At 39.5% G+C, this 23,772-nt stretch overlaps 2 protein-coding genes across 17 annotated transcripts in view; both read right to left on the minus strand.

The window, feature by feature from the left end:
* LOC145457889 (uncharacterized) overlaps window positions 1-23,772 on the minus strand; it is a 444,934-nt gene that overhangs the window by 113,941 nt on the left and 307,221 nt on the right. The window lies entirely within an intron of this gene.
* The window catches only part of LOC145457948 (uncharacterized), a 41,903-nt gene continuing 22,659 nt past the window's right edge, over window positions 4,529-23,772 (minus strand). The window contains exons 5-14 of one of the 14 annotated variants that reach the window (XR_013921043.1): window positions 19,187-19,291; window positions 18,822-18,923; window positions 17,065-17,220; window positions 13,482-13,562; window positions 13,130-13,306; window positions 12,655-12,850; window positions 10,613-10,688; window positions 8,737-8,791; window positions 6,960-7,041; window positions 4,529-4,976 (exon numbers count right to left, since the gene is read on the minus strand). Coding sequence is in view for 8 of the 14 variants with exons in the window: in XM_080336247.1 (XP_080192373.1) it covers window positions 5,445-5,553; window positions 8,737-8,791; window positions 12,655-12,850; window positions 13,130-13,306; window positions 13,482-13,562; window positions 17,065-17,220; window positions 18,822-18,923; window positions 19,187-19,291 (981 nt within the window). In the remaining 6 variants the exon portion in view is untranslated. Of the gene's footprint in view, window positions 8,792-10,612; window positions 10,689-12,654; window positions 12,851-13,129; window positions 13,307-13,481; window positions 13,563-17,064; window positions 17,221-18,821; window positions 18,924-19,186; window positions 19,292-23,772 lie in introns of all 14 variants that reach the window. The other 13 variants (XR_013921038.1, XR_013921047.1, XR_013921046.1 and 10 more) reach the window with 13 other exon arrangements.

Below are 23,772 nucleotides of genomic sequence, written 5' to 3' on the forward strand. Positions count from 1 at the left end.
TGGTGCATACGGCCCTATATGTGGTTTACATTCTCATCGATCCTATTGTGATCAATGTAATATACTTCATGTGATCTAGATTCATTTCGATATTGTTAAACATTCAACCTCGACGGATACGAATTGTCACACACTCAAGTAATATCATACCAAATAGTTATTTACAACAACCAAGACATAGAAAATTTGTTTTGGCCGTTTCGATTTTATTACTGGAGGTACTCATCACTTCGCCTAATACAATCTAGATTTAAACTCCGTCTATAGTTTTGCTGGATACGAATTATGTTAGTGTAAACAATTTTCACTATCTTGGGTTATGAACTCAGTGTGTTAGCGGTCATTCAATATTTTGTTGTATCAACTAGTTACTTTGTAGGATACGAATGATCATCCCTACAACTCTTACAAAAGTACGAAGGATATTTACATCACGCAAAGTAATCAACTTTACTCGATATCCTCACACTACGAAACTAAATGTTTGGTTATACTCTACAAACTGTTTCTGATGTCACAAGAACTTTTTACACGAATGGTCACGCATCTAAATATTCAAATAATCCGACACACCTTACAGAAATATCATAGTTCTTGTAACAAAGTTGTATAAGCATAATGTTTATCGTAAGTCCTATACAGTCATGATATCCGCCCGAGTTTGACTTTTAGAAAACATTATACCGACATCGATATATCTTTCAAAAACAAAAACCCTGTTCACTGCTCGAGAGGTCTACCAACGTCATCGCAGTAATACATTTACTTCCACAAAAGAGTATGTATTCGACTTACGTTCCACAAATCTAACGCGCAAAACAATTTACTTTGCTAATGAAAAGTGCCGAGTCATCATATGGTTGTCCTCACAACAATACAACTAAAACATACTATCATACAAAATGGCCGTTATAGTTTGCTCACCAACGGTACATCGTACAAGTAACAAGTCTCGAGAATCGATTTATTGAATAACGTGAAAGTGTTTTTTCCAGTGTCAAGTCGTTATGTTGATGAAAGCGTATATTGTCATATCATACGATCAATTTGCATACGTTGGTCACAAACTGCCACTACTCTAAATAATTCTTTTTCACTCAAACACAAAAGTATACTTGTCACCATTCGTTTTCATCAAGCACAAGTTCAAGAAACTTACTTACTACGACAAGGTTGTTATTTTTATGTTGTGTAAATAGGTAATAATTAATTTCAGTAACACTATATCAACATCATCGAGTTGTGCGAATAGTTTTACATGTGGTCTTGTGGTTTTAATCGAAGCACACTGCGTGGTCTAATGTAGAGTCATCTCTATTGTACAGCAACTCGGTAATCGAAATGCATGCATTAACATTTAAACAACGATCTTGGTTCGTCACGCGAAAAATATCTTTACTGTCGCGACACTCTGATACTCTGCACAAGATGTGTAAATCCTTTTCACACTCATAGCAATACAATAACGGGATACCAACGTCAATCGACAACGTTTAACAACATCACTAACACTGAACAAACGATACCTACCCAAGTAAAATTACCATTTTCACCTGGAGGTCAGCAAAATACCATTGACCTTTGGAGATTTATCGTTTCCTCGGAGTAACAATGCATTTTCACTTGGTGATCAATCGTTTATCCAGAGTGACAAACCCCTTTTCCTTTGGAAATCTATTTTTCCCTGGGTAACAAACCTTTTTCACTTGGAAATATATTTTTTTCCCTGGGTAACAAACCTTTTTCACTTGGAAATATATTTTTTCCCTGGGTAACAAACCTTTTTTACTTGGAAATATATTTTTTCCCTGGGTAACAAACCATTTTCACTTGGATAAACGATTTGCTCTCTGCTAGGTGAATTACTGGCTGAGTATCACTACAGCCTAAGAAACTGCACTAATTCTCATTTTAATGTCTTGCTGGTTATCTTGCTGTCAATTCTAATAATTTGTTAATGTCTATACCAGTGCCGCCACTCAAATGTTTTGTTCTCTGTACACAGTATTGTTAGGTCTTCAGCTTTCCAGGCAGAGTATCATTCCACTTTCTAGACTTGAGTATATATCTCTCCAACTAGCTGCCAAATAACTGATTCATTTGGATTGTTGAATTGATCATTTTTGACAGAATGTGAAGAAATTTTAGTCAAGAATTCTTTTTGTGTTAGTGGCTGTTTTCAAAGATTGCTGAAGTAGTCATCGTTGATCTTGATAATCAAGTAGAAGTGGCGATTGAAGTCAGTTCTCTAGTCATATAATAATAAAGAATATAATAATAAAAACTTGAAAACTTGAGTGGAAATAGTCCAGAATCAAATCCATTTTAGTAAGTATGGGTGAAAAAAATGTAGGAGTCATTCGTTACTCGCTACCTCTGCCATTTTCGCTGTACGAATGTCTTAGCTAATAATCGTCATTTTCATTTTATTTCTACAGGGTGTTGAAAAGGAAACGCCAGAGGGATTATCATCATCAGACGATGAAACCTTCTGATTACTGACTGTTCTCATAGTTTCATTTATTGCTACTTGGCCCTACAAGTAATTTCGTTCGTTTCATTTTTTACACCGGCATTATTTACTTGCCAATTCGTTTTGAATTAACTTACCGCAAATGTGATTAATATGTAGTAGATAAAGTGGTGTGTGTGTGTGTGTGTACGCAGCCGTGATCAGGTTATCCCCAGTGGTAGAAAACAGGTTATTATATCAGGATATTCTTTTAATGTAGGATCTACATTCTACTCACCATGTTTAAAGACTGTAGCATCTGCATAATATTTACATTATTGAAGGACATGGAAAAGACATTGAATTGGGTCGACACAAAATCCCCCTTTCTACGACCTGCCGAGATCTAATATCTACTATATCAGGCTCGGCTTTCTACATCTTTGTTCTGTACTGTGTTTACTTGGATGTTTCATGTATTTTGTCCATACAGTTTCAACGGTGGTTGACGCTCAACGGTCCAACGAACGCTAAAAAGTCAAGCACCACTTATTCCTATTTGAATTACACTCGCTGTGCGGCAATAATGTTAGACGATAAGATAGTTCCAAATCTTGTTTCTGAGCCATATTGACGGTGATGAAACATGTCATGCGGGCGACAATGCGGTATTAAAGGAACCTGCTACCAAAATAATAGTTTCGCGAGAACATACATAGTTGAATCATTGTTGGTAATAAGCCAAAAAAGTTCCTAAATTCCTCTCTCTCTCTCATTAGAACAGGGACTGCCAACTGAAAACGGGTCGAGGGCCACTTTTCAAACTTCATAGAGTATGCGGGTCGTAAAATAGGCCACACTTTTAGCACGGGCATAGTTCCAACAAAATAAGAAATATTTTATTAAAGAAATACTAATTCAACCGAGCGAGATAGTGTAATGGTGATGCGTACGGCTTCTTGAACGGTAGGTCGACGGCTCGATCCCCGGCCCGGTCAGACCAAAGACTCGAAAACTGGAATCCGCAGCTATCCTGCTAGGCGCTCAGCATCCAAGGATAGCATGGAAGAGAAGAAACGGAGGTGCAGACTAGTGACCGCATGGTCGTATCGCATCTTCGTCGTCAAAGCACCTCGACAAAAATATCATGGTCAATTGGTCATGCATATAAAAGCATTTTCAAATATGTGCTGCAGATGATAGCTGACAATGCTTTTCAGCGACCAAGGAATTGATATTGGTCTTACGAGACACTGCACTAGCTGAAAGGCTATCTTCTCGAAAAGCTTTAATCCTGTGGGGAGTACTAATTAGGCCCTTTACTAAACGTCTCGGTCTTCGCAGTGTCTGGGTCATTGCACGTCATAGCAATTTTCCCAATTGCCCATGCACATTCATATCAGTTGATTCTCCCTTGATGCTGTAGACATCGCCGACGCCGTTTCAGCTAGTGAGGGATATTGATGCTGGGCACTGATAATAGCTTATTTTGAAACAGCAGCAACAATATTTTGTAGCTAAAATCAATTTCAGCAATTTAAAAGGCCTTGCTTAGCGTCCTTCCGTATGCGTTGTGAGAAATACAATATATATCAAAGGAATCCACAAAACGTGCGGTATCCACTCAGAATCAGCGCCCTTAAACAATAAGACGTTAGCCTACCTACGATAAATACATTTTCCTCTCAACACTTGATTGTTTCAACTATAATGGAGCTGAATTTTCTGCACTGAAGCAGTGCTTCTTAACTCAGGTCAATTAGTTTTTTTTGAATTCACTTTCCTCGCAACCAATTTGGTAAAATCAGCTTCCACGGCAGCGAGTGATGGAAAGACTGTTGTCAGTCCTTTACAAAAGATATTCAGCGCTTCATGATCTTTCGAGGGCTGAACTCGCTTTCAAGAAGCGTCGGAAGAGTTACTTCATAAATATGCTGCTCTACTGAGTGGGCTGTCTTTCACCGACCCCAGTTTAACAATCCCTGCTTTTTATGCTTGTATGTATAGTTGTATACACATGCTTTTTCACCTGAAACGCAGTCGTTTCAATTCCTGTCGGCGTTATTACTTCAATAATTATTAAAATCCAAATTATCAAAATGTAATATTTTGGCATTTTCAATATCTGGTTTCTCAAATGCCTAAGACCCTAAGTTAAACAAGCCTGTTCAAAATGCATTATTCGGTAATAGACATTACAAAGCAAGAAATTGTGGAAATATCGAGCGTCGAGTAGAAAAATCTTTCGAGGCTCATTTCGTTACATATTTGTAGAGACTCTTGGAGACACAGAACTTCATTATAAAGTTCAATATCTCTCTCATATATGTAAATTCAGCAGAAGAACATGGAATTGGGCTCGTATGAGCTGCATAAAATAGGCGCTCAGTCTTCAGCTCTAACTTCGAAATTCAGCCAAGTCATTCTGCTTAGAGCATCTCAATTTTATGGGATTGTAATGACACCGTGGTGTTCACTCTTGTAAGATATTTTCGTTTCCATATTCCGTCTTCATCTTTTCACTCTGAAAGATGAGTAACTGTGAATGAGAGGAATATATAGTACTTCGTCAGAAATCGCCCACACTATGTGTCCATAGGGACCAATGCTCCCTCTAAGCTGCGCGCGTGCGTAGCCGCGCACAGAAAAATCTGTACCGCGCACAAGAACGCCGAAGTGATGACCTTTTTTTAGTCGGTACGCACTGTTGTCCAGGGGCCACGCAGTGACTTGATGAGTGGACGCAGACTCGTGAAAAATTAGAGAGAGCATTGATAGGGAGTAAGTACAGTTTTATGACAGAACTGGGTTCCAGTCGCTGGTTGCGCTGTATGGCTGACTGCTGAGTATTTCAAATTGACAGTAGATAGTCCAGAAAACAGTAAATACATGCTGGCAATACTCTGAAATCTAAAGTTACGACATTAATCAAAGTCGAACAGGAGCAGTGCAACGAACTGCTCACTACACTGACCGTCAATAGAAAAGACCGTCACGCACTCCGTCGCCATCCACCATACAACGCCGTAAACGAGCAAACTTTTTCCGAGATTGGAACGTCCCATATGAATGATCGGAGGGGGAGCGAAAAGATTTGGTTACTAAACAATGCAAATGTATTTGCCTAATGCCCAAGGTTGTAATGCTAATGGCTCCAGTTATGACTCGACTCGAGTCCGACTCGCGGAATGATTTTTGATGACTCGACTCGACTCTAGTCAGTTTTTCAAATGTGTAATGGGAAATGTAATGTAAAAGTAGGGTTACCATATTTTGAAATCGGGAAAGGTGGACACTCAAAATTTTTAAACTTAGAAAACTGGAGGGAAAGCTTGAATTTTTCCCACTCCGTGGTCGGTTGACTAAAAAAAAGGTCAACTTTCTCGTTCGGTGCCCCAAATTACACCATTTTCTTTCACTTTATGAGGTGGCTAAGGACGTCGCTTTCGTTCGAACTACGAATTTCCTATTTATGCCCATACTCACTACAATCTGTCCACTATATTAGCTCTAAAACGTCTAAAGGAGAACGAATTGTCAAAAAGTAGGACATTTAGGCGCCCTCGGAGGACATTTTCAAAAACCAGAAAAAGGACAAATCCTCCTAAAGGAGGACGTATGATAACCCTAACAAATGTACAACGTGCAACGACGTATGGTCATTGGTCACCCTAATAAAAGTGAGATTGACTTGCGACTTGGTTACAACCCTATGCTAATGTCAGTTTCATATCAGTTGAGTCGGACACCAGAAACCGGGTGAACGTCTATATATATCGAAGACAATTTGCGAAACACGAAAGGCTATAGAAAGTAGGATTTGTTTTTATTTGGCGATGCTGTTCATTTAGCATATTCATGTTCCCATGACTGCATTGGTCATTTTATCACAGGACGATATTTTTTAATATGCTTCGGAATCATTGATTCCAGAACTGGCGACTTTTAGTACAATCTATTTTCGTTCTAGGCCAGGAGTCGGTAACCTTTTTTGTCCGAAGAGCCATGTTTGCCCAATCTTTTCAATTTTAACTCTCGGAGAGCAATACATACCAATCAACTGTCACGTCACAATTGAAAATTCATGACGCCATGCTAGCACTAATTCGAACTCACTACATGGGATTCGTCGTGTGCGCTACACTTTCTCTGTAAAAACTGATATTTATTGTTCGAAAATAAAGCTTGAAATGAGAGGCAAGGCACAGACGGGCCAGACTCTTGAGACCTGGTGTAAAAGGCCATAGTCGCCGAACACCATATGTACAATAGTAACAACAACAACAACAACAACAACAACGGGCCAAGCATCACCATTGATAACGCAATGTATCGTAAATAGCTCGGAATTTGTAATAACTGGTATTAATCGAATGTAACCGACACACTGTTTCCGAAAATCTAAATAGGTGCAGATCGACTTCTCAATTATCAAAGTATATTCGGCGGTAACATAACGTTGCGCTACACGCATACATTTTATCGCTGGTACTGCCTATTTACTTACCAAACAACATGGATAGCTATGGCGTTGTTTGTAATTCGAACTTGTAATTGTGAATGTCACGTCCACGGCAGTTCATTTCGCGCTGTAGCTCAAGAAGACAATGAGTATTTCAAAACTGCGTTGTGTTAGGGGAATCGCCATGTCTGCTACGCTCTTTGATTAATCAACGTATTGCACAATCCAAGATTTCGAGTATAGGGTACATAGATTTCGCGAGAGATATTGGTAACCGACGCGACAGGATAACTTAAATTTGAGGATTTTGAAAAGAGGGGGTCCGAGCCCCTTAACCTGAAGAAGGCATTGTCTTTACCTCTCAAAGACATGTTTATATTGCCACGAGAATATTTATTCTGGTCGTGATCGCTGCAATATATTGATCAATTCAGGACAAAAATAAATGTTTGGCAAAGAGCCATATCTTACACCCAAAAGAGCCATATATGGCTGCGAGCCATAGGTTCCCCACCACTGTTCTAGGCTTTTTGTAAGATACGACCTATAATATGATGTATTAATATTAATAAATTTAGGTTGACACTTTCGATTCGAGTAACGTGACTAGGGTTGCATTTAAAACAATAATCAATTTAAAACAAACATGTTTAAAACAAGGCCCTAATTTCAAACATGTCTTTTATTGTTTTTTTTTATGTTTTTTTAAAGCCATGACGTCACGAATATCTAATTCTGACGTTATAGTGGATTGACATTGACAATATAAATATAGGGTAAAAATAGCTCCTTTCACGAAATGTATGTACTATTGCTGTTAAACCAACTATTTTGACGGTTCCAACCATCCCATATTAATATACGTCGACTAAATCGGGTGGTAAAAGTCCGTAGGATCATACAACATGTTTTTTGTAAAGTATTAACACAATTATGGCATAATTTTACAACTTAAAAACACACACGATTATTTTTAAAAAGGCCTTTTTTTAAAACACTGTTTAAAACATGTTTTAAACAAAGTGTTTTAAAACACCATTTGTTTTAAATGCAACCCTAAACGTGACAAATACGCTGCATGCAACTCCACTTAACATTATGCGGGATAAGAATCGGCTGATAAGAATCGGCTGTTCCCACTAAGTTTTGTTAGACACCACCTAAATGCTAACCCATTGTTAGCAAAGCTCGGTCATCAGTTTAGATTCTTGAAGCGTGATAAATTATATACATATTCAATGATCATAAACTGGTATCAAATCGTGACTAAAATTATACGTACATAACTACACAAGCGAGTAAAATGGATCGGGATGGCATTTTCCTTATAAGGGATTGCACATGCGGAAAATTAAGACGGGGATATAAGAATCATTGAGTAGGGTATATAGTTGAAAATTCCCGAGTATCAATTAAAAGTGTAATCCCTATATAGAATTATTGCTAGCATGGAATGCAGGAATAAAGGTCTAGTTATAATATCAGCATCTAAGTAAAATATCAAATTACAATTATTGATACTGGTAAGTTAACGTATCAGCGATAACCAATGGGTCTCTTAATATCCCGGTCCATGTCATAGACAGCGTATATAATTTCTTTCGACAATTGGTGCATTTTATGCAATGAAATGGTGACATTAGATATGTGATGGATGTAGAACATGATCACACAAGCATTAATAAGATCAATAAAACTATTCAAAAACGGGATTTCTTAAATTTACGTTTCTCGCTAATTATTGAATTTATACACATATTTGCTATGGTATGAAAGGCTTAGTATTAATTCTGGTTTTATGGCGTTGGTGACATGGACCCACCCATAATAAAATTCTTCGTCGAGTCTCTCCCAGGCATCTTTAACTCGTCGAAATCCTGAATAAAAGGAAACATATTCAGTTTTGTATTTATTACTGGCGGTATTGACCCTCAATTTTTTAAGAATTTTTTGGTGGGATTCAACATTCAAATATGCCGCTGCGTAACAGTCTTGGCTCTATTTTATTTACATGTATTATGGGGTGCTAAGTTTGAAAAACTGAATATTATATTCTGCATCATCGATACTTTTCATATATTTTCTTGAAATGCCTAGTTCCAAAGGCGTTTCTGTAAAGAAATTTGGACCAACTACGGACGAAATAAAAATAACTAAGATATGTCAAGTGGTCTGCCTTGAAGTAAGATTTCGCATGGTACGTTACTTTACAATTCTCATATTGACAAAACTGCGCTAGACTTATTTGAAATTAGTGTCATGCATGGCTAATTTTGAACAGTATTGGGTGTTAAATCCGGGATACATAAAATTGGGGAAAGGATTTTCAATCCAGTATCAAGTGCTTCTATTTACATTCATCATCAAGTTCCAACTACAAGGGTAGGGAAACTGAAAAGGTAGAAATGGGAACAAAATGCTACAGCAATATAAGCTACCGCCAATATAACCCTTCAATTTTGTAGTGGGTTCGCACTGACAAGCTTCACAGTTACGAATAAAGGCAGTGGATGATGGTGACTTGGATAAGTCGTTTCTTTACCTCCCTTTACCTGTAATACTTGTCTACGTTTATCATACAGAAGTGATAACACTCGTCATAATGTTGTCAGTCTATCTCCGAACTATTGCAATTGCACATTACATACCCACAGTCACCCACCTACCGGAGCCTCTCAACCAAACTATATTATTACATCGACATCTGCCACATGTCACGTTTGGCAACCAGCCCGTTTTTCATTGTCTGAAGGCATCCCACTATGCAGTCTAAAACCTATCCGCTACTTGGCTTCTTCCGCTTTATTAATTGCAATCTGTTTACTACCAGCGTAATACCCACAAACATAGCAAAATAAATCTGCTGAATTTTGTATTGTATACCATCAAGTGCGACTTCTGTATCGAAAAACGGCATTAATTAAATTTTGCATTGGCAAGTGATCACAGTAAAAGAGTAGTAACTCTATTATAATAACATCTCTAGTGTTCTGAATCCTTGAATGGAGCAAAAAATAGCGTGCTAGTTGATTTCTGCGATACTACCAAAAACCACCCGCTGTTCTGGTGCGGATTATAAAAACATTACAGCATAAATGAGTTAACAGAGCTTTCAATTAAGTCCAAATACGGAGGTATTTTGCAAATTTTATCTTCGACATCAACGGTAAATCCGGATGCAATTTCATCAATGATAGTACTAAATTACGATGAACAAAACGATTTCGGTATCGATAAAAGGTGACTGGCTATAATGTCGATGCACTCAAATATTGTACATGTACAATATACACCATTCATTTATAAATAGACTTGTCGATATAACGAGTGGAATGTTGCATGACGTAAAATATTACGTATTCATGACCTCTTCTTAGCAATAGAACTCCCAGCATATGCAACCTAGATCAGTAAAGCGACTAGTCACGCAAAGGAGCTATACGTAGAGGTCATTGACGTGCGGTCACTGGAGGCAAGTGATGCAGTGCCTCATCTGTCGTCAAGTAAAAGGAAATTGTGAAACCTTAAATGATTATATAACACCAATATTTATGGATATTTTTCATCGATGTTCAATGTTCATGAACCTTGTAATAACTTGAATATACAAAATCACGTAATTTGCATATTTATTGCTAAAAATAGAGCTCGAAATGAGAGGCGAGGCACCGGTGAGGCACAGTTGGGCCAAGCCTCACCTGCTATAGCGCAATTCATCATAAACAGCTTGGAATTTATAATCAACTGATATTGATCGAATGCTATTCAGAAAATCTAAAAATTAATAGCGTCAGGGCACCGAAACCACCTCAAGAAATGTGAAATATTACCTGTTACATACAATGACAGCGCATTGACCGAAAAAATGAACAGGCGAGGCACATATAGATTTTCCTCACACACTCTTCCCTAACAATCGCACAATCGCAGCGCAGTGATACAATACGCTATCGACTCCACAAACCGATGGCCTAGTATGGTGTAACTGCGTGTAGCTCCGTGTAGCTGCGACGGCCAATATGTAGTGCAGAGGAAATACTTCCTCTCACCGATGGAGCTGTTTTAAATTTTCCATCCATACCTATGCCTTCGATTGCAAATATGATGTATAGTAGCTTCTTATGTGGCTTGTGTGTGAAGAGTGCTGATGTGATTTGAAACAATAGTCACTAACTGAATCCCCTACCATTTTCAGTCCACATATTTGGAAATCCGACGTCACTGGGTGAGGTATACGATTTTTGTGCACAATTGTGTATGATATAATTGTGTATTATTGTGTATATATAATTGTGTATAAGGGATTGCAAAACACGGAAATTATGGGCAGGTATGGAGCACGATTGCTCGCAATTTAGGATCAAGCTAAATTCCTATCGCGAAATCCAAGTACTCACTCTGCAATTTATAAACATCATTCCTGAATTTCATACACTAATCACTACACACTACAGCAGGGGCGGGCAACTTCTCCAGTCGGCGGGCCGGATATAGGAAAATTAAGTTCTTGGCGGGCCGGATTGCGGAATCGATACATTATTCGCCCATTTATCCACGTATACAAGGAATAAATCGTATTTATTGAATGCATTTTAACGACAGCAATGTCACTTCAAAACCATTTCTCGCCTATAAAGACGAAGACAATGTGGATTTGAGAATAGCATTGTCATACAGGCGTCGTCATGTCTGCTTCCAGCTGATCAATGAACACACGGTGCAATTCCTAATTAAGATTTCAACGCGTTCGATAAGCCCGGTACCCCAAATTTACCAAGATATCAATTTATTAGGGTTGAGTAGGTGACCAGATAGCGTCGCTGCTCAACTGTGTGGCTTAATTAATCTCGATATTGAATTCATGCGGTCCCCGTCCTCCACGAAATTTGTAAAGTGGCCCGCGACCCGTTTTGAGTTGGCGACCCCTGACATAAGCGGTGTCTTACGAAAGCCTAGAAGTGTGCCGTGGTACAAGTCGGCGGTTACGGATTCGAAAATATGATATATCAGCCCGGTGTAAATGATCAGTTTAATCGACAATCACCATGATTACCACAAACAACATTAGCGTTGAGTACATCGTAAATGCCGATAATGCAAGTCTTCTCGCTTCGACGAACTTATATGCGTAAGCTCCACTCTCGCACGCTGCGGATTCACGTATATAATAACATACAGTCACTAAAATCTGCCATAGTAAGCAAGTAGTGGGGAATCTCGGCAGACAGGGGCTGCGGGTCACATTATCATGTAAGACGGAAAACTGTCCGCGGGCCGGACAAAACCCCTTCGCGGGCCGGATCCGGCCCGCGGGCCGTATGTTGCCCGCCCCTGCACTACAGTAAAATCAACGAATGTCGTGGATTATAGTAGTTAAGCCTGTCTTGTATGTAATTGTATCAGCATGATTTCTAGTTTCGTTAGTAACGTTGGAAGTGCAAGTAGTTTGACGACTGACAGACGAACCACGCCTGTTGCGTGAATTGAGCATTTCATAGAAAATGCCGACACCTTATAATAAATTCATCGATATGACATTGGATGCGTAGCATGATAGCCGCGACGAAACCGTGGTGTTTCTGCAGTTCTATGTAAGTTCAAAATTCACCTCTCCGTGTGGGCGGTGTCATACAAAGGCCCACGAATGGCCTGATTTCATATGACCAATGAAGTCATGACCATGAATGCTAGTCATTGATACAGATAATATTACATACGCTGCAACCAAACAATGACTCACTGTATAACACTTCCAACTCGGTATCTAGATCGGTTGAAATCTTCCGGACTTTCGTCAACTCGTCCCCACCCAGCATATCACATATACTGCAGTTTATCAATGTCACTTTTCTTGAATTAGGGTTGTTGACGAGAGACGAAATCTCATCGAGTGAAGCGCGACATCCCCAGTACAATATGCATCTGATATATTCGATCTGTTGTGGAAGATTAATTCTTTTTTAATATTGTGAGATATAGTGATGCTTACCGCCATTGATGGCCTTTGCACCACGGACCATGATAAGGTACTTTTGATGCAATTATAATTAGAAATCACGAATTCCGCAACTGCAGTCGATAGCTCGGGTAGCAGAAATAAACGAAATAACAGATGGAAACTCATAACTTACGGCAAATTCTACGCGAAAGGTGCGATAGATCAGTGAGAGATCAAATTACAAAATATGCAAACAATGGTAGGTAATGAATACTACCTTGTTTTGTTGACAAGCTTCGACTATTTTTTTGAAGTCTTCCTCTCTCTCAACAAAGAACATCGCATGAATATTGACTTGAAAACCAAAAAAGCAGGCTTTCGTGTCTCGTTCCAAATTTCGAAGGTAAATATCGTTTGATGCCTGAAAATCGACTGCAATATCCAGGAGATCCAGCTAAAAGGAGAAAGATGTATTGTATCGATTTCGACATAGGGTACGATAATTTCACCGAATCAATTGCTCATAGACATGAATATAGCCGTCAACACGATGATTAGGTTCGATGCCCAATGAAAATGAATTTAAAATATTAACGCATTATCGAAACGATTTCGAAAACAGATCTCACCTGATACTTTTTCATAAAAGTTTCCAAAAACGACCAATCAATATTTTTTCCGTCCGCGCAATAGAGCAATATCTTGCTTATCTGAAGGTAATACTAGTTTCATGAGGCAACGTAAGATTCTAATTGTTATATTAGTAATTATTTTTAAAAACAAGTTGAGTGAAGCATATAACAAAATGATTTTTGCATCAGCATTATATAAGAGCTGTGCGACCAGAAGCGCGGATAAATATAATCAAATCAACCAAACTAGCGGTCTGCCCTGGCAGTTAGAAGCCGTCAGTGCTTTGACCTACTTTTTGTTAAGCCAAAAGTAGTTTGTGATGTTGTTACGAAGTTTGGAGAATTCATGATGAGTTTACTTTGTGCAATGTCCAGCAACTTTCCCCGATTCCATCACACAATTTATGATATGATATGACTGGTCTTATCACTCATCATCACTATACCAATGGAGTGACGCAGTGTAATCAAAGTGTATGGTCTGCTAAATATAAGAAATGAAAGGGAAAAAGAAATAACATATAAAGAACTTAAAAGTAGATGTAACAATGTATTACCAATAGAAATATGAAGCATTAACAAGAGAGGTAAGTATAATAAATGGAACATCACGCACCAAATCAATCAGTACTGACTACTACAGCCTATTACACATAAAAAGGGAACTTAATAAGGTACTATTCACCGTGGGCGCAGTTGCTTAAGATGAACCGACAAACTGCATCACATTTTCGGTCCCTTTTTCAATAGATTGTTGTGTTAATATAGAGGTCATGCGGTGCACAAATAGATCGCCTTATCGCCTTTCGCCTTCTGGAATGAGTCTCGCACAGAGCCGCGTTTCTACCATCATTCTTCGATTATAAATTCAACTGAGCATGGAACCAAAACGTAAATTCAGTAAAATCTTCGCTCACATAACGCCTCATTCGTACGTCCTCTGTCTATGTCCCTCAAGTCTTTCCCAGGGGCATTATCGCCCACTTTGAGTGCCACTGAATTAGAACCCTTTGATGCTTTGGTTTTGACCTCTTTACAGATTACCAAGGCAGAGATCATATGTAAACGTTAGATAATATAATCTGCAAACTACATGGTAAAGGATGGTCTGAATATGAGAACGGCAATCACCAAACGCGACCCCTTAGTAGCGCACATCGCACACTCGGTGAGTACATGCTCCGCTGTTTCTTCAACGTTACATCAGACGCAGCAAGAGGTATCGGAGCACTCTGTTGCGGGGGGAATTCGGCTACAGTGTCCTGCTATTCGAAATTAGTGGTTTCCACAATATGGTTTCCATAATACGCGGTTTAGTTATACTTAGCAGCAGTGTTGGGATGACTCGAGTCAGACTCGAGTCAACTTTTTCGTATGACTTGACTTGACTCGAGTCACTTTGCAAAAATGACTTGACTTGACTTGACTCGGTGCTTCAAAAATGCGAATTGACTCGTGACTCGGAGCAAAATTTACGAGTCAATTTCGAGTCATCAAGTAAACGGTATCGATTGAATCACAGAATTTTGAGTATTGTGCGCGATACGCCTGCTGTGTCACTTGCGAGAGTAACGAGTCATTCACTGATTGTACGTTTCACTGATCCTCTGTTGTTACACCACAAATAAATTGACCACAAACGTAATGATCACAGCTTACGTTGTTAGTAGGAGTAGCAATAGATTAACCTCATAACAACGTATCTCTATTTCTTAGATGGCCCAGTGATCCCCTTTACCAACCCTCTAGTATGATTTAAATCGAGCGAATACAGTTCGTGCGTTTGTTTCCTCACGGATGGGTAGTGTATTGTACCATATCAATTTGGTAAACTTCTCGAGGCTTCGAGCCTATTGGCTGCTAATAACAGACTGTTGCATGTTGCTATACAGTAACTCATGTATTTTATTTGCAGTTCTACGTGTCCGTGAGCGATACAACGCCTTCTTGCAGGCATATTTAAGTTTATATTAGTTTAGGGTTGCCATACGTCCGGAATTTTCCGGACATGTCCGGAATTTCACTGTTCAAACTAGCGTCCGGGAGGAATTTCTAAAATATGCCAAATGTCCGGAATTTTGAAGATTTGACGTGGGCTCATAATTTTTTCGTAAATTAACATGAAAACTTTACTTTTGGGAATATTTATGCTGATGCATGATATTTTTCTTCGCGCTGCGCGCGATTTACTGTCACACCTATTGATTTTAATATGGGGACTACCACCCTCACAAAAAAGTGCAATAAAATATAAATAGAAACAACCTTCATTTATTGGAATAAGCCTAATTGTAATCGCAATTTTGGGAGAACGGTATATTCCTAGAGATCGTTAAGGCCGTTTAAATGTTTTAATCAATGATATATAGTGGTTCCAAACTTGGCGGTCGTTTGCCTTCATTATGGGGTTCGCGAATATGTTGACCGTAATCAGCTTCCAAAATAGCCCGTGAGTAAGCCTGGGCAAAAGGTGCTGACTTCTTTTAGTAATCAGCTCGTCAAATTTTGATCCAGGCCACGGAACATTTTCAAATTGGAGATACAGTCGCTACCATGAAAGGTTGGAAACCACTGGATGTGGGGTGTTTATAACACTCCGTGGTGCGCACCAGCATAAGGCTGATAAACAATCTTATCGGTGGGACGTGAACATGACGTAATGATGTACGATTACGCTCCCTGTATTATCGAACTCATCATCCTCCGCCAGCTCTACCGCTAACTCTGATCATGTGGGCGGAGAGTAGTAACTATATAGTAATATATGGAACAACCAATATTATTGACCGAATTCATTCAAAAAATTTAACCACCAGATGCATATAGAAACCAGATTCATATAGCAAGCCCCCCTCCCCCCGAAGTTGCATCGAATACCCTATGCTGGGCTCAAAATCATTGTTCATTTGGGTGGGAAGGGACTGAAAATGTGGTTTCGGTCCCGGTTACACAGCCACATACTCCTGAACCGGATCGTGACCACATCTGGTCTATGAGCGAAGCTTTGCTAGTGTGACGTCATAACTCATTTCGAAATCCTCTAGTGGGCGCTAAAGAGTGTCCGGAATTTGTGTCACAGAAATATGGTAACCCTATATTAGTTATTTGATTCAAAATAAATGGCCAATTATTCTGTCTTTCACACAGCTAGCAAAATGTAATGACTTTGAATCGTCACTGATACTTCGAAAATTCAATTTGACTTGAATTATGACTTGACTCGTGACTCGACTTGACTTGACTTGACTCGAGTCACCTCCAAAAAACGAGTGACTTGACTTGACTCGAGTCACCTTCGAAAATCGATTGACTTGACTTGACTCGAGTCAAAATGTGCAATGACTCGAGATGACTCGTGACTCGAAGGTAGTGACTTGATCCCAGGACTGCTTAGCAGATGTGTATATATTCTGGTAGTACTGCTTGAAATCAGCTCCGGCAATAGTTTCTTGGTGTAGGCCTCTACCTAATTCCAGTTTTCAAAAAATATATTTGTGGAATCCGTGAACCATGATTCAATGTTTAAGATGAAAACAAACCTGAAATTACAAATGTTGGAAACAAAATATGGGTAACTGACTTTTTCCAATTTCCGCTTCGATATCTCCCACATATCATTCTGCTTCGCATATAAATGTTGTTGTTCATTCAATTTGATAAGCTTTGCATTGAAAAGTCCACCATAAAATATCACTACTGCGAGGTAAGGAACGGTTTCAAATGCCAGAGTGGATTCCTGTGAAAAGCAAATGTCTTTGGATGCGTCACAATCTCCCGACAACAAACACATCATCGCGGCATAATCACTATATTCGCTACTCAGCGAATACATGAATAGAGGAACTAGAAATGCACAGCTGTTATTAGTTTCGATTACAAATTAGCGATGAGGTTCAATTCACAATGCCCTAAAATATTTTACTGGGACGCGAGTATAAGTCATTCCAATGTGACAGATCAGGAATTTCCATTTCATTATCAATCCTTAAAGTTCTGATTTTGCTAGTTCCACAATGCGCTCGTCCAGAAAGCGGTTCTGGGTTATTGTGATATTTGCTGCTAGTAATGGTTTCAAATTTCGGCGTAGCAAACCATTTGCATCACTACAGGGGTGGTCAACCTGTTTGCTGTTCACGGCCGCACTTCGAATACTTATGTAGCCTAAGGCTTCCTTCCAGTGCATAGTAGTATTGAACTAATTGAACGCCAAAGACCCATGTTAAACTGTCCAGTGTCCATGTCGATTTCCGATGAACTCCGGACTAATCTATTTATTCATATCTGCTTACTGTGGCATACACACCGAAATCTCGAGTAGTCAAGTTACTGGGATCCGCTTTCTAGCCTTTCTTCGAACATTTAGGGCAAGTTAAAAATGATTATGCATTTTCGGGTGGGTCGATTGTTATCAATCGTTACGTTGCATGCTGTTATTTCATGACCTCCCATCAGGATTGTCTGTATAATGGAAATTTTTTGGAATAGCCCAATCGTACCAGAAACAAATTTCTTTCGTGGGGAGCTCACGATTTCAAGTAGGCATTTCTTTATGGGGCGCATCATTTCCCTTTTGGGTTCGTATCGGTACTGTGGGGCTCAAATTGCAAAGGTTACTACTACGTTAAAACCTAAAAATCAAGTCGCAATGAAGCGCGCATAGCGCGAAGAAAATTTTTTTGATTAAGCGATCAAGACACATAGCCGACTATTGTGATTCGTGATTACACGCCCTTGTGGTGATCGTTGGCTACAGAGAATCATACACGATCAATATTCGAATATTCGAACTGTGGTGCTGGTACGTCGTGTGCAGTGCAATACACTTGGGAGTAGGGGGGCTCGAAATCGAAACCCGTCCTTTGAAAGAAAATGCCGATCCTAGCGCAATTCAGCAATTATTATGACGTTGATGCCTCCAATGTGAAGCACCGCATCTATAAACTGAACGGACCTGAGCTCTGTGAAATTGGTTGTTTTCCTAACGGCTTGCACATAACAGTAAGAGCTCGTCAGGTTAGTCAAGGTTAAACATCAGTGGTCTACCATAGCTGCCAGGAAGATTGTGTAAGGCATGGACTAAGTAGTTTCGTTAGAATATGGAGCATAGAAATGTCATATCATAGTTAGAACTTGTCGTTCCATTTTTCGTTCAAATTGTGGGTCGTGGAAAATAATACGTAGAAAATAATTTTTAGAAATAGGAATAATGGCCTGTTCTTGTAGTGAATTTTTGAAATGTTAAGAATGGACGGAATAATCAACTATGGGAATATGTATAGGCGATTTTAATCATTAGCATCGAATGGCTATTGTATAAAAATATCCATGCTAACAAACCGTTATGTTGAAATCCCCTTCAACAAAGTTGCCACTTATATTGATGACATCTTCTTCGTTTCTCAATTCAAAATCATATCCATCGATAGACAGCAAAGCAATCTGAATGTTCATCAGATAAAAAGCTTCAGATCGCATCGCATCGATTACCGACCAAATCTAGCGACTTGATATCGCAGATACAGTGATTAGATTCCTGGACATGTGCAATATAGGAAGACGGATATGCAACATTCGCTGAAATAGGCCTACTTGATGGCGGAAGTGAAACATTGAGCAGTTATATTGTTCTTCAACCGCATCATCAACCCAAATTGTGTCATTACTACTTGTAAGTACACAACGCATCATAAAATTGAACTCACTTTCCAATCTAATTTTCCTGAAAGAGATTCAATCCGATGATGTCCAAGGAGTGAACGAAGCACTGCTGCTGATAAATTGTTGTAACGTAAATTCACATTCTTCACCTGGAATAATCGACATATTTTTTCTACAATATTACATGTGCGTGAAAGTAAGTCATAAACGAAAAATCGGCGTCGAGACACAAATTCACTCAAGAATTCATTTACATGCCTCTTAAAGGATGATACATTTAGCTTACTTTACATAGCGTTACCATATTTTGGAAATCTGGAAAGAGGACATTTTTTCAAACTTTTTCAGACTTGCAATACCGGAGGAAAATCTTGAATAAATAGTAAATTTTTCCCGACTTAATGGTCGGTTAACCAAAAAAAGGCCATTTTTCCGGCTCAAATCCTGAATTACCGGCTTTCAACGAAATTTTCCGTTGGTTGATTAAAGAAAAGGTCCAACGATCGAAATACCCATCACAACGTTACTGAGTACTGATTTCCTATATTTCAGCCGAATTCTACCCTATATTTGACCAAAATATTCAAAAAAGAGGACAAATTCTCAAAATAGAGGACATTTGGGCGTCCTCCGAGGACACTTTCAAAAAAGTCAAAATAGAGGACAAATCTTCTTAGAAGTGGGCGTATGGTAACCCTAACTTTACATAGCGATATATGACATAGGCCTTGTTCTTGATATCAGAAGGCAGTTTTCGGGGCCAATGGCTCCTTAGGACAGTGGTCCTCAACCTTTTTGTCTTTGCGGACCCATTTTACACCATCACGGACCCCCGCGTTTATTTCAAATTTAACCCAATTTATCGTGCAACCGTCATCTGTCTGTGTGCAAATACCAATGCTAGTGATAAACAGCAACAAAAATGAGTTTTCTCGAAATTAACATCATACTATTTATGTAGAAATTGGGAAGACCTTCATTATTTCAAATTCTGTAGCTGCATTTCCTGAAATACGCGGTCGTGTCTTGAAAATAAACGCCGTTGATGTGACATGAATGAATGAGTGCCGAAAATCTATTTCCGCAAAGAATGACGTGGAATTACGTGACGAATATAGTAAGACGTAGGCCTACCGCTTCCGACGGCAACTTTGGGTATTATCGCAACATATGTCAAAATTCATCAAAATTGAGAAAATGAACAAATAACTTCCTTCCTCGTCATTTCTATCTAGCAACTCATCTTGAAGTTATTCTGGAATAGCGGGTATATATATCATAAGAGAATATGAATTTTTGCAAAAATAAATTGCTCAAAACCCAAACAAAACATCACTAAAAAGAAATATGTTCGTATTAGTAGGCTAATGACAATTAAAATGAGTTTCCACAGTAGAATATTTCATCCCAAACGGCCATTCTGTTTATGCGAGTCCTGGAGATTTATCAGTTATGAATTGAAACTGCCTCGTGATTTCTCTAATTTCCAAAAAATACACATTAGGTTATCAACCATTTTGCAAGTTTAGAGGTTTCGCGGACCCACGAAATATGCTTCGCAGACCCTCGGTTGGAACCACTGTGATAGAATATGCATATCCGATGAAATTTTATTTGGAGGGTGATTAGCATCTTATTTAATAATATTAGTGCCATTCATTTGTGAATTTTCATGATGGCCGGAATCGGTATTCTTGCGGTATCTGATACAAGTATTTGTGGGATTAAGACTGTGATTATCAAGAGGGTTTAAGATGCACATGTTCAGCGCATACGAACGACATTAATGCAAAACATAATAAACATGGACGGATTTATACTGACGGCTCTAAAAACGACCACAGTTGTGGTGCAAGATTCTTTGTTCAGAAGGATAAGTAGGCTACTTTTACACCGTCGCTCTCCCACACCAAATTTCTCTATTCACTGCGATGATGATCACGCTCGAGATACCAAAGAGTTTTTTATGGGCCAATAACATATTTTGATCAGAACACGAAATAGCTACTTTTTTACACAGTCTTATTTCTATACCGGTCATAGCCAATCGACATAATGACAATGCTTTGATTACTGACATTATTGTTTCTTTCAGCAATATATCGCAGCGCAGCATAACTATGCATCTTATATGGCTTCCCGGATACAGAGGAGTAGGCCTAACAAAGCATGCGGATAAGCTAGCAAAGAATGCATACATACTGTTCACGATGTCGAAAATATCTCATAGTCGATCAAGAAACTGCGATCGCTAATCGCAGATTAAACTGCCAGGAAATATGGAGTAATGAATTCAAGGAGTCAGATGACAATTCCCAATATCTCGAAATATTCGCTTCGCAAACAAGCGTGACAGCCTGCCAGATATCTTCGTGAGTAATCTCATCAATACTGATAAGACTGCAAACAGTCGGATGGACACCTGCACAGAATTGGATGTCAGGAGACATGTTCATGCGAGACGCGCGATATCCGTGAGACGGTGGAGCACTTTTCGATTGATTGCGAACGCTATTAGACCCATCGCGATCACTTGACGACAGCGGCGAATCTGTTCATACCGTTTCGTATCACATACCTATCGCATATCAGATCCACGGATTTTACTACCAGTGGCCGAGAGTTGTAAACGCAACGAATTTCAAGACTCTTAGACTTGATGTATAAGCCATATAGTAGCTGTTTACTAGGGTTTTAACCAGGGCTTTGGAGCAGTCGTAAATTTCAAACTGCTCCAGCTCCGGCTCCGGAGCTCTCTTCTATGATGAATTAGCTCCGGCTCCAAGCTCCGGAGCTCATTGATACCACTGCTCCGGATCCAGCTCCGGCTCCGGCAACTATGTTTCGGTTGTAGCCGTCGCAAGGAACCGTCATATTTTGAAGGTATACAAAGTCCTGTGACGTAATAATTACTTCGTGCCATCTCTCGATGACGTCATATCCGAGAACGCAATTTACTTCATGCCATTGCATGTACATTGTACACATGATACAGCATTAAAACAGTGACGTGAAGTTTTAATACCGTTACTACGCTCGTTAATATCAAGCCATACAGTCCAATTCAGCCTTGAAATGGTGCGATTCGTTCAGGTGTAACTGCAGAAATGAGCGCATGTCGCAACCTTATCAGCAGAAATCCACTTTTTACCAAATATACCAAATGGCTTCAAATTAGATATTTGTGGGCTCGTTACCAGTCCGTCCGTCGCCGATCAAGTATAGTGCAGTACAGAAGGTTTACCTTCAAACGAATCGAATATTCTCACAGTGCCACTGACTATCTGGTGGTGCATCAATATTTGAGCACTTAATTCAACGTCGTGCAATGTACAAGTCAGTAACCAATAATTAATACTGCAAGCACGCAAGTGACAATTAACAAGAATAGGAGTGTAACAAGCAGACAAGAATTAATGCACAAAATTGATTACTAGAAATTGGAAAGCGCGCATCACTAATTGCACTCTTATATTCAACACCAGGGCTGTAGTGCGGAGCATGGACCGGAGCCGGATTGGATATCCGGCCAGATTTTTACAATTTTGGCCGGACCGGATCGGAGCCGGATCACTACTTTTTTTGATACGGCCAGAATCTTTATGGATAAGCATGACTTTTATAACTAGATAATTACCAACCAACCACACGCAAGTAACCGCCAAGCCAGGGCGAACATAAACGAGGCATATTTTTCAATTCACGGAACCCCCGTACCGTGTGGGGCCGGATTTCTGGCCGGACTTTTTCATTTTTGGCCGGAGCCGGATTGGAGCCGGACCAGAGAATTGAACAGCCGTATCGGAGTCGGACCGGAGAATTTGTCAATCCGCTCCGCACTACAGGGTAGGGTTCGGACACCGCATTGACTAGCTCGAATCGCGGCAATTGTAGGCTATGCGGACTATAATAGCGATCTGGGGCGGGTTTTGAGTAGTCCGCGAGCTAATTTCCCATTATATTATCGAAATCCTGTTTATCGAAATTGAATTGCTCAGATTGTGAACTTGCAAGGCCAACCAAATATATGATTAGTCTGGCCGCGACACTTGGGATGTTGATGACTAAAATATCTGTTCTGACGCATTGGCACTTTGGCAGATCCAGGGTCCAGTCACATTTCAAGTAAATCGTCGTACATTTACAATAATCTAGAAGAGTAGTAAAATTTTTCTTCACGCTTCGCGTGTTCAATTGTCACACGATTTCTTGCTTTGTAGCCTAACCCTCCTGAAAATGAAAAAACGCCTGATTTAGTCGAGTGAGTCTAACTATATTCGCAATTACGAGAGAAAGTCTTTTCGCGTTTGCGCTCGCAGAAAAATCGTCGACGATGAAATTTAGGCACAAAATGATTGTCGTATATTAGCGGAAATCTTCGATATCGATATGTCCAGATGCCGAATAGTCCTGTCCTTACAAATTGAGCCCAGCGGGCGGTATACAGTCGACCCGCAATATACCTAAGTAAAAATAACATTAACTTTGAAAATTTTACGCGCCTGGCGCGCCTAGTGGGCAGCGCACGCGTTCGTCAAGTTCATGTGGCGCTTTAGCCGAAAAGGTTGGCCACCCCTGGTCTATATAGATTACTAATTTACCCGTAGGTTAGTTATCTATAGTAATCTAG

This window comes from Botryllus schlosseri, chromosome 2 (genome assembly GCF_051294905.1).
Source record: "Botryllus schlosseri isolate E-star chromosome 2, Bs_hap1, whole genome shotgun sequence".
Lineage (NCBI taxonomy): Eukaryota > Metazoa > Chordata > Ascidiacea > Stolidobranchia > Styelidae > Botryllus > Botryllus schlosseri.